The sequence below is a fragment of the Eulemur rufifrons genome, chromosome 3 (genome assembly GCF_041146395.1).
Source record: "Eulemur rufifrons isolate Redbay chromosome 3, OSU_ERuf_1, whole genome shotgun sequence".
Taxonomy (NCBI): Eukaryota; Metazoa; Chordata; class Mammalia; order Primates; family Lemuridae; genus Eulemur; species Eulemur rufifrons.
Window position 1 is genome coordinate 63,017,561 of NC_090985.1, and position 17,421 is coordinate 63,034,981.

Sequence of the window (17,421 nt, forward strand, 5' to 3'; positions counted from 1 at the left end):
GGCTGGGAGCCGAGGGAAGGACAGGCGCGGGAGGGCGGGGTCGTGGCGCCGCCACCGCGGCCTCGGGCGGGGGGCGCCGCCGGCCACCCCCAACCTGGCGTTCGGGCAGAGGCATCTCTAGGCACTCAAGGAGCTTTCAGACTCCCAGTCCACAAGGCCTGAGGCAAGTGGCGAGCGGAGAAGGGCAGCTGTGGCCCCTGGCTGGCTCTATCCCCGCGCACGCCGCCCGCTCTCCCCCGCGCAGCCCGGCAGATGGTCTCGCTCACTCCGGCCGCAGCCCACGTGGGCCAGAGAGCGAGGCGGCGCGGGGCTGGGCGGGCGGACCAGCCGGCTTGCGGCGCGGCGGGACAGTGCGCGGGGCCGGGCGAGTGTGTCGGCCACTGCGGGACCCGCAACGAGGCACAGGCCTCGCCACAGGTAAAGCAGGAGCCGCCTGAGCGCGAGGGGTGCACTCCTGGCGGGGGTTCGGGTCCGGACCCACCCGCGTCCGGGCCGCGCCCCCGGGCCTCACGGCATGTAGGCCTTCGCGGCCCAGTCGACAGTCACTGTTTGCCTTATGTTCTCCCCGGGCTGATTCGATGGAAAACGCAACCATCCTTGTTTATTAGTGCGCTCTGTGAAGGACGCAGAAGGAGGCCCGGCGCGTAAACTGGCTTCCTGCGGAAGTTCGATTTGGGGCACTGAAATTGTTTAAAATGGCCTAGGGAGGACGTCAGTATTACTTGAGAGGCCCTTTATTACGAAGCCACTCCGTTAACCTCCCTTTCATCTCCTGATTTCATTTATAGCCTTTCAGAGATAGAAATCTTGAACCCTCAAGAAACTCTTTCAGTGCCCTTTCCTAGCAAAGCCCTAGACACACAGTTGAGAACTAGTTGAGATATTTTAATGGACTTCAAGTTCGTTGAGGGTCTTTTTCTTTAACTTTCCTGATGAAAGCGGCATGTTAAAGGCTCACCATTACCACTTTGCAGAGATTTTATACAAATCTGTAAGCAAGTGGATTAACCCTACTTGCCATTGATCGATTTCCACTCCACAAACAATGGAGCAGTACAAGGGTCTGGGCTAGGGGAGCATAGTCACTAGAAGGGTGAATCCAGAGAGGAGACCCAGGCCTGCTCCCGTGAAGGAACAGTTAATCAATTGTTAAAACGTATAGAGAGCGGTGAAATGATGATGTAGTGAAGATAGTGCACTTATAAATAAAAAAATGGAAGGATGAACATTAGTTGTATGCATAAAGATCTTTTAATGAATATGGATGAAATTTAAAAGTGAATCTCCCTAATGTTGGAGGGGTATTAATTTGAGTCTGGAAAGGCTTCTGAGTAAATTTGGGGTTTCAGGAATTTATTTTGAAGTAGAATGAAGTGCTTAGACCAACGTAGAAGTCAAAAATGTTAGAGCTGATAGGGACTTTAAGAATCATCTTTAAAAAAATATATTATTTGAAGAATGGTTCTTGAACCCCCATCAAGAGCTAGGTATTATGTTAGGCCACTTCCAGAAACTTGGTCTTGTCAAGGTGGCATAACTGAAGTCTCCTGGCCTCCAATTTAGTGCCATTATGACGGCGGTACAGAGAATGAATGCCGTATATTTGAGAGAAGTTTGGAAGTTTTGGAGGCTCATTTCATACCAAAATTTAACAAAAATCATCCATCCCAGAAGGTTATTAAGAGTGCTTATTTCCTTTCTAAAATCATTTCAGAATGAAAGTGAAACTTTCACTTTTGTAAATCTCCTTCAGCAAACTTCCAAAAACAACAGATCTCTAAGGGGAGGATTAGACTCTCAAATTTTGGTTTAATTGAGAGCATAAAACAAGCTTCATTTCACTATATAGAAAAGCAAAGCAAAAACTTGTATGCATCAGTTAATCAGGAAGAATTCATTTGTATTTGGTTGTGTAATCAATAATAATGGCTAAAATTTATTGGGCATTTCCCATATGCTGGACCCCATGCTGTGTTTTATATGGAATATCTTAATTTAACATAAGATTATATGCATCAAATTTACCTTTCTAATTAACTAGCTAAATATAAAATTTCTTCATATTCCTGGATCTTAATGTAACAACAAAAGCCTTTCCTGATAAAAATGTTTTTGAAAACATCTACTTTTTCAGTCAAAATATACATATACTCATTGGTAGTTGCTTATTTGTCATTTTGTTATTTTTGCTAATTTTGACCTTTTCTTTTGGAGGCTTTTTTTTGTTTCCCACAGTGAAACAATTTGACAAAACTGGTTTTGTTCAATTCTGTTTTGAAGAATAGCTTTATCTGTAAAATAATCAACAATGTTCAGCTCTGAGGATGAAGCAAGAAACAGCTTCCACTGTTCTATATAGCACTGATAATATTTTGATGATTCATTTAAGACAGTGAATTTCTTTCTGTTTTTTATTTTGTGGCTAATTTGTATACATAAAATGCATTTGAATAATTCAGTGTTACTTTGATCAGCAGTGTGCTTCTTAAATGTCCTTCAAACCAAATATCAAGAACACTTAATTGCATCACCTTATTTTCTTTAAATGATTTAATGAACAGATTATTAAGTTGGGCTGTAATTTGAACACCTACAGATTTTTGTTTTAAATGTTTTTCTTCGGTGATTTTGCTTTTTGTTAAATTGTAAAGCATATCTTTATTTTTCTAGTTCAGAAGTTCCTGTTTTTCCATTTATAACTGAGACTGCCTTGTTTGAGGCTTTTCCTGTGGGTAAGAAACATCTCACTATTTTATTTTAGTCTAGATAGATATTTAGATAAATATATTTAAACATCTTTGATTTAGAAAAAATAATTTCCAGTTTATCATTTTGTTGTTTGAATACTGTTTTAAATATTTAAGTTTAATTTAATTTTTATATTTAATTTAATTTTTATATTTAATTTAAATTAAATTTCTCTATATTTTTCCTTTGTAGACTACTTTAAGAAAAATGGCCCTGTCAGCCCAACAGATACCCAGATGGTTCAACTCAGTTAAATTGATTAGCTTCATTAATGCTACACAACTTACAAAACGTTATGCAAGACCAGGAAAAACATTGTTGCATGGCTTTTCTGCTCAGCCTTGGATGTCCTCTGATAATTGCTTTCTCCAGTGGGGGTTTAAGACTTACAGGACTTCCTCCCTATGGAATAGTTCCCAATCTACCAACTTAAGTAGTCAAGAGAATAATTCTACCCAAAGCACTCTGCTTCCTTCCGTGAATGAACAGTCACAGAAGACACAAAAAATACCCCCTAACTTTGATTCTGAACTGTCTTTAGAAGGTAATTCTGAATTTTCAGGAAAGTCCCCCTTTCCCCACTTTGGTAGTTTGAGCAAGCTACCTGTTTATATTCTGCTAGTTTATTTCAGGTCATATTTTGTACCAGGCAAGAAAAAGAACAATGCCGGTTCTATTCGTTTATTTTGATTATACCTTTATTTTATTTGGCTAAGAAAAAAAGTTGGCGGTTAATATATATAAGATTATTTTATAGCTCTATATATAACATTTGCTTTCTAAATATTTTATTGTTTATATTTTTTAAAAAAAATTTCTGATGGTAATTAGATTTATTAGGGTATATTTAAGATCAAGTAAAAGTCAACTTTTGGGGTATACAGTTCTATAAATTTTGACATATGCATTTAATTGTGTAATAACCACCACAATCAATAAATAGAAGTTATATTACCCCAAAAAGTTCCCTCCTGTTGCTTTTTAGCCAGCCTCTCCTTCCTATGCTTCCTATTCTAGGAATATTTCACTGCAAATGAGATAATACTACAGTAGGTAGAATATGAAAGAAAGGTGGGGAGGCAGGGAGAGGCTGGCTATCAAAGATGAAAAAGGGCAGTTAGTGATGAGAAACAAAAAATGGAACAAGAGATCACAGTCCTGATTTCTTAGCTTAAGGTAGGTTACAGTTGTAAGTCTCTTCCATACTGTGTTTGATGTAAAAACAAAACAAAACAAAACTTTAGAATCAAGGCGGTACTAGAGAGGGTCACATCCTTGGCAAAGACTACAGGTTGCATAATAGAAACAGTCATAGATGTCCTCTTAAAGACATATTTAAGAATAACTTGGAAAGAAGGGGATTGGATCAAAACAAAGACATTTCAGGCTGTGATGACTTTAACCCATGCAATTCAGACTGTTGGAATATGTGTACTTTCGGCCAATCTAACAGGGTGTGATAGAATCAATTTCTTTCTCAAAATGCGCTTGACATCAGATGATCTTTAGCATTCTTGCCGACTGATTAAAAGTGAAGGAAAGGAGTTATGTGCCTTGAAACTTACCAACAAATTTCTTTTCTTGGAGGAACAGTAATTGGTCTCTCTAAATAGTTGTAACCTTAACCCTTCGAAGGTAGAAAATATTTGGACTTCTTAAACATTTAATTCTGAAATGACTCCAAGATTTAACCAGTGTAAGAAGCAAACTAGGGAAGAGGTAGTCTTCGTAGAAATAGTTTAAGTGTGCATATTGGAGTGCTAACTTGCTTCTCTCTCTCTCAAAGGACTGGATGACTTGCCTCCATTATCTCCATTGCAGCCAGTTTCCGAGGAGGAAGCCATTCAGATTATTGCAGACCCTCTATTGCCCCCAGCTTCATTCACACTCCGAGACTATGTAGATCATTCTGAGACTCTGCAGAAGTTAGTGCTTCTAGGTAAGTTTTCCTAACCCACAGGTACTTTTTGAGCGTACTCTTCATTTATTTTTTTGCCTTTTTAAGTTAACATTTTAATCTTTTTCGAAGTAGTACATACATGTGAGCAAAAGTTAAATAGTGTGAAAGGCTTCTAGTGAAAAACCATATTCCCTGCTTCATCCTTTCTGACCTTACATCTCATTCCCAGATTTATGTACTTTTATCATTCTTTCTGTTTGTATTCAACCTCCACATTTTTAAGTAATTGTTTATAGTGCTGTTGCTTGGGTCATCAGTTTTAGACATCAGTTGATCTCTTATATATACACAAATACTTTTCCTGTATTTTCTTCAAGTCTCCCAATGTAGTTATGTTACAATTTTTAGATAGATCATTAGTCATTGATTATATAATGGCTATAAATATTGCTAGCTGCTCTAGTAAGAAGTGTACTATGATTGTTTACTTTCCGGTACAACTTTTTTTTCCTGGAATTAAGAATTGCCTTGTTTCTCATTTGATTGCTTTTTTTGTTTTTAGGGTTAAATTGTCCCACATCTTCCAATATCCTTTCAGGACAATTTTTCCCAGTGAGTCCTATTGGATGATGTATTACTCCATTTCCCCAGAGTGCATATATTGCTCCCTACTTGCCAAACTACCCCCGACCTTCCTTCTAGAGCCCATTTTCCTCCTGATTTGGATGGCTTCTCTCAAGGCCTGCTCCATAACTATCTTAGCTTATTGACTAGTAGGTGACACTTGGATCTGTATAGTTAAAGGCAGCCAGGGTTATCTCACTGCAAATTTCCTCTAGTCTTCATATTAACATTTTTAGTCTAGCATCTTACTGCAACCTTTTGCTTTTCCTATTTTCTCTGGGTTTTGCACTTCTCATACTTGATTTTTCCCAGATAATGAGCCTCCTTTCTCCTGGCAGATTGAGAGGAATAGGATAGGTAAGGCATGGGGGGCTGGGGGAGGGCAGTTCCTGAGTTCTTGGTATACAGTCATACCCGATCCCTGTTTTCAGCCTGTACCTCACTTCCAACCCCTTAGATCTCTAGGGACTCCAATTTCTGAGCCTTTTGAGTTTGCCACATGTCAGATTCTCATTTGTAGGCATTTCAGTTTCTTCTTTATCCTCTCTGATAAGTCTGTTACCAGTCTTTCATCAGTTTTCATTCATTGTGATTTGGGATACAGATTAATCTTGTTTTATCAGAGAAGGAGTTTATTTTTTTGTTTCTCATCCCACATATTTTTGGGAGGTGATTTTTCACAGGAGAGGAAAAAGAGAAAACCTTTGCTCTGGTAGAAACTTTTAGGGATCATTCTTAATTTTTGCTTTTTTACCCTCACTCCTTACATCAATTTCGCACCTTATCCTATGGATTCTGCTTCTCCGTTTCTCTCAAATCCATCTGCTTCTCTCATCCTACAGTCACTACCTTCGTTTGGGTTCTCATTTGTAACTGAGTGACTGCAGTAGCCTTCTAACTTGATAATCTTCCCTTCAGCAATATTGGCTCCGATAATCTCTCTAGTGTTAGTGCTCTTTCCATTATAAAACAAAAATCTGACTGTATCAGTGACCTACTTAAAATCTTTCAAAACCTTCCCATGGCATCAAAGCTCTTCCTGGTTTGGTCCTTCCTTACCTTTCAGCTTCGTCACTTGCCACTTTGCTCCTTTGGTTGGTCAGTTCTGACGGCTGAAGAACTTAACTCAAGTCCAAGTAACATCCAAAGTGTCTTCCTGACCCTGCAGACAGAGTGACCTCCTCAGACTCACTTCACTCCTGCTTACTTCGCCCCTAGCACTAATGGCACTCTCTTGTAATTGTTTACTTCTCTCTCCCTCTGCCAAGTTACCCAAATGTGTGGGGAATGGCCTTTTCCTCAAGAAGTTTCAAGGCTTCAGAAACATCCAAGTACAAATATATATGAATAACTGGAATGCAGGGATGAAGGGTAAAGTGATAAGTCTCACATGAGAGATACAAATTGTTCTGTGAATCAACCTTAGTGTCCATCAATTAATAAAGAAAATGTGGTGTGTCTATACCCAATGGAATACTATTCAGCCTTTAAAATGAGAGACATTCTGTCGTTTACAACAGCATGCATGATCCTGGAGGACATTATAAAATAAGACAAACACAGAAAGACATACTGCATGATCTCACTTATATGTAAAAGCTAAAATAAGTCAAATTCAATACAGAAGCAGAGAGTAGAAGGTGGTTACCAGGGAATGGGCAGATGTCAGTCAAAGAGTATGAAGTTTCAATTAGACAGGAGTTACAAGTTCTGGAGATCTATTGTCCAGCGTGATGACTATAGTTAATAATAATATGCTGTATACTTGAAAATTATAAAGAGTGTAGATTTTGAGAACAAAGGCCATTCCCTATACATTTGGGTAACAATTGGGCAACTTGGCACAGGGAGAGATAAGTAAATAATTATAAGAATGTTAAATATTCTCACCACTAAAAAAAAAATATAGCAAATATGTGAGGTGATGAAAATATTAATTAGCTTGATTTAATCATTCAACAATGTATGCAGGTATCAAACATCTTATACACCATAAATACATGCAGTTTTAAAGAGCGGGTCTGTGTATTCAAAAGCAGAAAGATGGCATCTGCTGGGAGCAGGAGCACCAGTCACCCTTCATTTCAGCTTTCCTTACCTTATGGCAGGTGCTATGGGTAACACAAAAGGAGCTAAGACATAGTTCCTGCATTTAAATAATTTACAGTATACTTTGAGCTTTGGAATATGTTTTAGTCATTCCTTCACCCTGTATGCTGATTTTCAACAGCATGTCTTAGAAGTAACTTAAATGACAGTAACTTAGAGGAGCATGATTGCTTTGTCAGACAGTGTTTTTGAGGACTCAAGTCCTGATCCTTCTGTGTCTGCCTCCCAGATCTGTTTTTTGCCTCTCTGCCTGTGCTGTGTCCCAGGAGGCCAGTCTCTTTGCACTAGGGCTCCTGTACCACCTGCCTTCTTGGCAGCTTCAGCCAATGGGAGGTGCCTGCAGGATAGAAGGTAGAGGGGCCAGGTGGGGGTATTTTTCCCCTCTTCCTCCCTCCTTTGGGTCCCGTAGCTGCCTCACTCCATGACAACAGCTCCCCCTGATCAGCCCTTCCTTGATAGCTTCCAGCTCCCTCTGGGCTCTGGTAGCATTTTGCCTCCTTGTCTCTAGTGCTGGCAGTGCTCTTATTTGTTCCCTTAATGCTGCTCACACCATTGTATGGAGTCTCCTCATTAAAGTTCTCTTCATTTGTACTTACCAGGGCAATTTTTGTTGCCTGCCAGACCCTGATTGATACACTAAATATGTGTAACCATAACTGAATACAATGGTAGCGTTATATTTATAGTTACTGAAGTGATGAGATAAAGCCGGACTAGACTGATCACCTATAGGTTAGAATGGGGTACTACTCATTTTTTATATCTGCAGTGCCTAACAGAAGTGCATGGTCCTTACTAGGCATCCAGTGACTATTTTTCCAAGTTAATGGAATGAAGTGAGCACACATGATTCGTATTGAGAGCAGTGTGCACTCCTGATGAGATTCTGCTCTCCTGTGGCTGTTAAGAAGCAGCTTTTCAGGATTTCTGTTCTATCACAGTCAGGGTGTGACAGCTCATGCTGAGCAAGGCACTTCAACTCCTGTAAGCTGTAATATTTAGTTAAATTTGAAGTCTGAAGCCTTTATGTTATTTTTAAAGCATCCCCTCCCCCACTGCCACAGATTTCTGGAACTGGTTTCCATCTTATTTATTTATCCATCCAATAATTGGATTTATTTTTCTGTTACTATTATTTTTAAATTACAAAAGAATTAAATCTAGTTGTTAAAAGTGCAAATACTATACAAGAAAGACCTCTTGTCCTCTCTCCATCCCCAGTTCTGCTTCCCAAAGATAAACACTATCACTACTTCATTGAATAGCTTTCCAGACCTTTCTCTATATAAGTAGGTATCATATGGAGAGCCGTACATAGGTTTTATACTTTTCTCTAGTTAAGGTTAATATTATTTATTAAATTCTGTGTTTTCTTCTACTAGAGTTAATATCCATTTAGAGTCTTTATCTAGAATTAATTTTTATACAAGATATAGAAAGAATTTTTAATTTTTTTCCAAAAGCATAGCTAGTGGTCCCATTATATTTTAATGAGTATTCTGTTTCTTCCACGTGATTTAAAATGTCATTATTATTGCATAGTACTTTTTTTAGTTCATTCTGCATCTGTTTCTGATCTTCATTCTTCATGTGTTGTGTATTTAATCTATTTTGCTTGTTATGGCCATCTTATCAATACCTATTTTATGCCAAGAAATTTGGAATTAGAATTATATTTGTATCTAATAGTATTTGGAGTTATAATAAATATAATTTATTTTTATGATTGTGGATGCTATTAAGGAATGTTTTTATTTCATTGCATTTATATTTAAGACTGTAAAATTGCCTGTAGAAATCAGTTTGAGAGTTATTTTTAATCTGAAGATACATTTTTAAAAATATGAAATTTGAGTCTGAACTTAAGATTTTATATCAGCTTCAAATGTTTATACTCAAGGAATAGGCCTTTTTTCATGTTTATTTTATTTTAATCAGGTAAAAAAATTAGAGAATAAAATGCTATTTTAATAAGAATTTTGAATTACAGGTTACTTTCATTCCCTGACTAATTAATGCTGAAATCGAATTATATTTGTAACCAAAGGAGGCTTTAAAATGACAACTTGGCTTCTCCCCTTTTTACTCTCTCTCTCCCCCGTTCCTTATCTCATATACTTAGATTACCTAAGATTGTAAGGATATGTGAAAGTTGAAGGTTGTGTACTCTCTGCTTTGTTGTATACTTGGAAGGTTGTGTGTTCATATGTTCTCACTCAGACATTTTTTTGAGTTCCTTCAGGGTACTTGTCTCTATGCTAAAGACCTGGAGATTTCAATGATGAGTAAGGCATAGGATCATTTTTATTCCCCCTAGGAAAGGGCTTGTAAGCATGTTTTTTAAATGATGATTATAACTAAGGAAATAGTAAAGACCTCAAAGAAAGTAACTATTCACAGTGCTTGTTACCTTGCAGAATTACCAGCTGAGCAGTTACTATGGAGATCATTAGGGGCTTGAAAACATCCACAAATAATATTCAAGACACCACAGACAAAGATGGTGATTCTATGTCAGTATGACAGTGAATTTATTTGGGGGGAAATTTAGCACCAAATGCTCTGTTTTCCTCTATACTTGACTTTGAAATAAATACTGTATTTCCATTTTAATTTGTTTTTATTTGTGCAACCAATTTAGTTTAAAAATATTTAGTAGTTTCTATTGATGTATCTCAGTTCTCCTTTGGATAGGGATTGATCTCCATCAGTAAATTCTTGTGCTTGTATGTATGAAGTTCAATGGCCAGACTAAGAAATTATCTTCAATCAGTATTTATAATTTATTATAGGAGTGGATTTGTCCAAGATAGAAAAACATCCAGATGCAGCCAACCTCCTTCTGAGACTGGATTTTGAAAAAGATATTAAGCAAACACTCCTGTTTCTTAAAGATTTGGGTATAGAGGATAACCACCTGGGAACATTCCTGACTAAAAATTATGCTATTTTCTCTGAAGACCTTGACGATCTTAAGACCAGGTAGGGCTTTTACACTGATTTTCATATAACCCAAAAAGTGCTTATGAACAAAGTATCTGTAAGTAACTGTAAGAACTTACAGTTATTAAGTCTCTGCTATACAAGGATCTACTGAGTTAATGAAAATGAATTTTTTTTCTGTTACAGACCTTTTTTGATCTCAATTATTAGGCTGATACAAAAGTAATTCTGGTTTTAGCATTGTTGAAATTTGCCGTTTGATATTGGAATACATAAAAGAAATTCCTGTTACAACCATACTTACAAGTCTTTCTTTTTACATTGATTACTTACTTTTTTAATTTGTGTTTGTTCATAGCCAAGAAAAAATATATTTAAACAGAAGTTATTTCATTTTGTCTTATCAAGTAATAAAATAAACCAGATTAACTGAAAAGGGAATCTACCTATTAGTGGATTTCAGAGTTATTTTCTGTTTTCAAGTATAAATGGAAACCATTCTAGAGTTGGGTTAATACTTGTTTTGTTTTAACCATATTTGGGCCATTATTATATAATGGTTTTGTTTTTATTTATTTTTTTGGTGTGGGAGCCTTTTTAAAAATAGTTGCTTTGGAAAGCAGCATGTCATTAGTAAATGTATATCATGTGTGTGTATTTTTGTTTGTTTCTCTAGGGTGGCTTATCTACGGTCAAAAAATTTCAGTAAGGCAGATATTGCACAGATGGTCAGAAATGCACCGTTTTTGCTGAATTTTTCAGTAGAAAGACTGGATAACAGATTGGGATTTTTTCAGAAAGAACTTGAACTTAGCGTGAAGAAGGTAAAAAAAGTGTGGGGGTGGGGCCAGAATTTGTACATTTCCATGTCAGATATATTTAGTAGCTGTTAAATCTCATGTTTTTAACAAATACCTAGCCCATATGATTTCTGTACATTCCTGATATTTGCTGTACAAAAATAGGTTTTACCTACATCATTTTATAATATTCCTTCAAATTGGTTCCTCAAGTTTTTTTTTTTCCTCAAACAGTACTAAGTTTGTGTATTTCTAGGGTCCCTGTCATTTTTCTGATTGGGTCATATTTTTTAAGTTTTAACTTTGTATTCCTAGTATTACCTTAGTTTTCCAAAGTAGTTAAATATGCACACACAGTAATAATAGATTGCTTTGTTTACAACTACAGACTAGAGAGCTGGTAGTTCGTCTCCCAAGGCTACTAACTGGAAGTCTGGAGCCCGTGAAGGAAAATATGAAGGTAGGACAACTTTAAGCTTTTGAGAAATCAGTTTCTTTCTCTTAAGTGTTTAATCCTCTAAAGAGAATAGATTTTGCTGTTGTCATCTTAACGAAAACTAGATTTTAAAAGTAGTTATTTCTAAAAAGAGAAATAGGAAATTATAACAAATGCCTAACAAGCAGTTTTTTTCAGTTAATGATATTTTCACATGTTAACCAGGTATTACATGAGTAAATCACCTTGTATACATTGGTACCCATAATCCTAAAGCAATAGATTAGGAGTATGGGTGGTACCTGGAAACTGCTGCTGTTGCCCAGCATGGGAGTTTATGTTTATATTGCCTACTCTATGTTACCAGTCTGTGAAACTGCTTTTGTTGCCTAGCATGGAAGTCTTTGTCTATGTCTGGGGGAGTTTTGGAGGCTGGATCCAGAAGACTTTGAAGAGAGTAGGGGCCAGCACCTGGTTCTCCTTAGCACCTGTGCCAATTGCCAGCTCTAGTTCTATCATAACATACCAGACACTCTGTCCTTTCTCTAAGAGAATAGTATGAAGCCAAGGGCAACTGACTATTTAACATACAAAGCTACAGTAGTATTTGGAATGATTATGTAAGGCCTGTTTTCTGAGTTACTAAAGTGTTTCATATCCAGTCACTGAAGAAATGTTTATTGAGCACTTGCCCAAGCACTATGCTAGGGAGACAGCCCCTGCTCTCAAGGAGCTTTCAGTCTCGCAGGGGATAAAATCCAGAGTGACAAGAGCAGTGGCTTGGTGGGCAAACGTAGGATACCATGAAAGCACATAGAGGACCTAGCCTATGTTTGGGTGTTTAGTTTTATTATCTCTGTCTGGAATTTTGACTTTCAGCTTTTCAGATAACATGTGCTTGGGAGCAGAAGCTCAAAAACCACTTTGAAAATCTTACTGCTGGTCTGTTTGGTGTCAGGCTCCCACATTGACCAGCCCTGCCACATCCTCCCTTAGTCTGTCTCATATTATGTTTGCTACTTTTGGTGATCTTCATGGTGATCACCATGCTGTGAGCAGCTCTTTCTTAGGAGAGGGGTTTGAAATTCCCATGACTTCAGAAGCAGGGAGCTATAATGCCTTGTGAGCACTGGCGTAGTTGTCTCCAGATTTTAAAATGTCATTATTTTACATTTTAAAAGAATCAGTGTGGCCTTGGCATAGTACCAAAATAACTATTTCTGTTCACAATTCATAGGAAGTTTACTTTCTTTTAGGTTTATCGTCTTGAACTTGGTTTTAAACATAATGAAATTCAGCATATGATCACCAGAATCCCAAAGATGTTAACTGCAAATAAAAGGAAACTCACTGAGACTTTTGATTATTTGCACAATGTGATGAACATTCCCCACCACATCATTGTCAAGTTCCCACAGGTAATGCAGATCACTTCCCTTAAAGGTCCTTTCAGTGCTGTGTGTACATTTTATTCATAGTTTATCTAAACCCAAGAACCAACAGCCATATCGTAATGATCTCTTACCCAAGCATAAAGCAGTTCCGGTTTGCCATCGTGCCAAAGCTGTAATTATATTTTTTAGGCTAATCAGACTTGCGTATTCTTTACTTAGTGAGTGACATTATCTGCTGTTCACAAAAATAACTCTTTGAAAGCTGAGACTTTGTCTGATTTATACGCTGCTGAATCGCCAGTGTCTAGAACTATACCTGGCTCTTAGTAGTCATGCAGTAAATATTTGTTGAACAGAAGAATGATTGGATTTCATCAAAGTAATCCTTCTTTCCTATTTGCCATGTGAATAGGCACTTAGTATTTATTGGATAAATGACAGATTGAATTTCATTAAAGTTGATGCATCTACTCTGTTTGCTAGATATGTTCCTGTTCTTAATATAAAGATGGGCAAAAGAAATATGACCTTAATACAACTCTCAGAACTAGATTGCATTTGGTTCAGTTCCTTCACATGTAACAATATTTTTTTGCCTATCATTTTCCCCTACAAATAGGCCCTTAATATAGGACTTTTCTCTTTCACCAAATGCAAATATATCCATTATAAAAGTGTTAGAGGCCAACAGTTATGCGAATTTGGCTTATGGAGCAATTGTGAAGTAAGTAATCGTCAACTAAAAAGCAATGACAATTTGTTTTTCCTAGGGTTGCTAAATAATTCAGTGACAATAAATAAAAGAATCTAATTTTGTCCCCTCCTAACCCTAGTGATCCAGTCATTCTTTCATACATACTTGAGCATCCATCCTGTGCTAGACACTTTGTGGACATTAAGGACACAAAAATTACTCAGACATGGTCCCATTTTTGTGGAACTTGTAATCTAGTGTGGAAAACAGGTTTTATTTTTTGTTGTTGTTTGTTTTGGTTTTTGGTTTTTGGTTTTTTCAGCTTTTAAAAATGTAATTGCTTTACATAATGGTAAAGAGTCTTAACGAGGGGTTCTAGAGAGTGATTAATTTAATTTAGACGAGGTAGGAGAATTACAGAAAGAATAAGAGCAATTGAGTGCTAACTATGTGCCAGCTCTATCTTTACTGCTTTACTTGTATTAACTCATTTAATTCTCATAACAACCATATGTGGTACTATTCTTGTCCCTATTTTACAAATGAGGAATGTAAGCATAAAGAGATTAAGCAACCTGTCCAAGATTACCCAGTAACAATGGGGTGGGGGCAGAGCCAGGATTAGAATTCTGGCACTTGAGTTTAAAAACTCACACCCTATACTGGGATATGCTGCCACTCTATGAAATGATATTTGTCTGTAGAATAATGAGTGGCATTTAAAAGATGGACAGAAACATTCCAAGTAGAGGAAACTATAAGCTGACTAGATGCATCAGAATCACTTGTTTAAAATCAAACATTTTAGGCACCCCAGACCTTTTATTGAAAAACAAAACAGAAAAATAAAAAGCTTATTAATGGAAAAATACATTAACTGTGACAGCAGAGCTTTAAAGGATCTGATAACAGACTTTAAATCTTGGGCTAGTGTTTTAAAACTCAGTGGTATGAAATTAATGTTCTCATGAAGGTAACTGTTCTGGTTGGCACATATGTCTTACGATTAATTAAAAATGGGGGCCAGCCACAGTGGCTCACACCTGTAATCCCAGCACTTTGGGAGGCTGAGGCAGAAGGCTTGCTTAAGCCCAGGAGTTCGAGACCAGCCTGAGCAAGAGTGAGACCCTGTCTACAAAAAATTAAAAAATTAGCTGGGCATGGTGGCATGCACATGTATTCTCAGCTACTTGGGAGGCTGAGGCAGGAGGATCGCTTGAGCCCGGGAGTTTGAGGTGCAGTGAGCTATGATGATGCCACTGCACTATAGCCCAGGCAACAGAGTGAGACCTTGTCTAAAAAAAAAAATAAAGTGGAGAAAGAAATCTAACATAATAACGATGGTTAGTCATTTCGAAGAGATCATGGAATGTGAAGAATAACAAAAGCAGTTTTAGGGTAATGAACATGAGGAAATCACTAGTCTAAGGAAAGAGGTTATATTTAGGATCTTCCTAAAAACCTGTCTCTCCCCTTCCATTGTGAGTTTCTGTGAGGGCAAAGCTGGAGTCTACCTTAGGATAGAGGGCATCAGTAATTCTCAGGCTTGGGGTCTTTTTTTTTTTTCCTAATCCCTGAGAATTTAATGCATCATTATAGTATGAAATTCTTGTGACAATGGCAAAGTGGCCCTTGGTGGGCAACAAATCTTCCACCTTTCCCCCAACCCGCCCAAAAAAGAAAAACCCCATCTGAGCTGCAGCTTTGGGACTTGAAAGAGCACACAACTCTCTAATGATAAAGTAACCTTGAACCATTGGAGAAGTCAACGTAATATCTGGTCATAAGCTATATAAATGCTTCAAACTGTTATTATAAGTAGGAAATTAATAATAGTTTGGGAGCTTCAGGGTCACTTGTGGTTTTGTTTGGATGTTGTATGATAGTTTTTTAAGCCAAGAGTCACTGCATAGGATCCATACTTCTTAAAAAAAATGGAGGCCAGGCATTGCATCTTCATTAGTAGTAATAATGTGTAATGGCAACATAGGCACCAAAATGAGGGCAGAATCGCATATCATTTGTTTTTGAAGAAACAAAAGAGATGTTCTGTTCCAAAAGCGAGACAACCCCATGTTGAGTTAGCACCCTGTGCTTTTTTTGTCACTGTTTGGCCGGATCTCCAGTTCCCCCTTCTTTCTTGCAGCTGGCCTATAGCAGACTTAGTCTGCTTCGGGTTACTTGTTAAAGTTGCTGCCACTCAGTCTATTCCCTAGGAGTTTTAACCCCAGAGGGTAAGACATACTTTCCCTAGTTGCTTTTCAAAGAGGTCAGATTAATTTCATTTTGATTCTAGTCAGGGGGGAGCAGCAGGAATTTAAAAGAATGTACAGGGAAGTGTCACAGATCATGTAATCTTGATAAATTTTTGGCTGACGTAGATTTTGATCTCCAACATTGCTTCTCAAACTTGGTAGATACGAGAATTGTCTAGGGGCTTGTTAAAACAGACTTCTGGGCCCTGCTGTTTCTGATTAAGTAGTGTTGAGGTGAGGCCTGAGGATTTGCTTTTCTAACACATTCTCCCCTATCTCTGGAGTAGTCGATGTTCTTTGTCCAACAGTATAGCCCTTAATTATTTTATTATTGTTCTGGATGTTGGTTTTGAGTCCTTTTTTCATCATAATTTCTTGTTGTTTTTTTTTGAGACAGAGTCTCACTCTGTTGCCCAGGCTAGAGTGCTGTGGCGTCAGCCTAGCTCACAGCAACCTCAAATTTCTGGGCTCAAGCAATCCCCCTGCCTCAGCCTCCCGAGTAGCTGGGACTACAGGCATGTGCCACCATGCCTGGCTAATTTTTTTTCTATATATTGTTAGTTGTCCGGTTAATTTCTTTCTATTTTTCAGTAGAGATAGGGTCTCGCTCTTGCTCAGAGCTGGTCTCAAACTCCTGACCTCAAGCCTCCCAGAGTGCTAGGATTACAGGCATGAGCCACCTCGCCTAGCCCATCATAATTTCTTAACAGAAGCTATAGTCATTTATCATATTTACTGAGCATGTGGTCAATATAACGTTAACTTATTAAAATTTTTAGCCAAGTAAACTTTTTGATATTTTATCCTTCAGTGTGCAGTGTTTTTAAAAAACTTTCTTTCTTTTCTAGGTATTTAATACAAGGTTGTTTAAAGTGAAAGAAAGACACTCGTTTCTAACCTATTTAGGAAGAGCACAGTATGATCCAGCAAAACCTAACTACATCTCTTTGGACAAATTAGTATCTATTCCTGATGAAATATTTTGTGAAGAGATTGCCAAAGCATCAGTACAGGACTTTGAAAAATTCTTAAAAACTCTTTAGTTTTTTATTAATGTTAAAATGTAATATTACAAGGTGAATGTTTGTAGTAATAAATGTATATATTTTTAAATAAATGTCTCAGGTCTCAATATTGGAAACAATTTCTTGATATTGTACATTTGGGTATTTACACTCTGGTAGGTCTTTCTTACAAGTTCCTAGTGATTTCATTCTTGTTTAACTTAACCATTTCCTTCTTTCTCAGGAAGAAGAGAACTAAAAATATGGCAAGTTTAGAGAAAGGGAGAGAGTTGGTTTGCTTTAAGCTGGTGCTTTGTCATGCTAGTGAAGGTGAGTAAAAGGATTATCCTGTTCTTATAGTCACAGGCCTTTTAAAATGGTTTCATCACAAGATGGCTTTATTTCCTTTGAAGTGTTACGAGGAGATAAGTACAGGCAGTGAGACACAGTAAAAGACTTTGCCAATAAGCAAAGATTTATTTTCCACTTACCATACATGTTATTCTGGTCAAAT

General features: G+C 37.5%; 1 protein-coding gene across 1 annotated transcript; it reads left to right on the forward strand.

Moving 5' to 3' along the window:
• The first annotated feature begins 312 nt into the window (after nucleotides 1-312).
• Nucleotides 313-17,035, forward strand: MTERF3 (mitochondrial transcription termination factor 3). The gene is made up of 8 exons (XM_069466194.1): nucleotides 313-417; nucleotides 2,941-3,292; nucleotides 4,535-4,687; nucleotides 10,174-10,363; nucleotides 11,001-11,148; nucleotides 11,513-11,584; nucleotides 12,817-12,978; nucleotides 16,752-17,035. Exons 2-8 carry the CDS (start codon nucleotides 2,956-2,958, stop codon nucleotides 16,944-16,946), a joined length of 1,257 nt encoding a protein of 418 aa, XP_069322295.1. The 5' UTR covers nucleotides 313-417; nucleotides 2,941-2,955; the 3' UTR covers nucleotides 16,947-17,035.
• Nucleotides 17,036-17,421: the final 386 nt, after the last annotated feature.

What these genes read in the sequence shown, in the direction of transcription:
- MTERF3 (XM_069466194.1), top strand. Translation starts at nt 2,956, where the DNA reads ATGGCCCTGTCAGCCCAACAGATACCCAGATGGTTCAACTCAGTTAAA. An exon ending in TTGAACTTAGCGTGAAGAAG is followed by an intron (nt 11,149 to 11,512) that starts GTAAAAAAAGTG and finishes TTACAACTACAG; the next exon opens with ACTAGAGAGCTGGTAGTTCG. An exon ending in CCGTGAAGGAAAATATGAAG is followed by an intron (nt 11,585 to 12,816) that starts GTAGGACAACTT and finishes ACTTTCTTTTAG; the next exon opens with GTTTATCGTCTTGAACTTGG.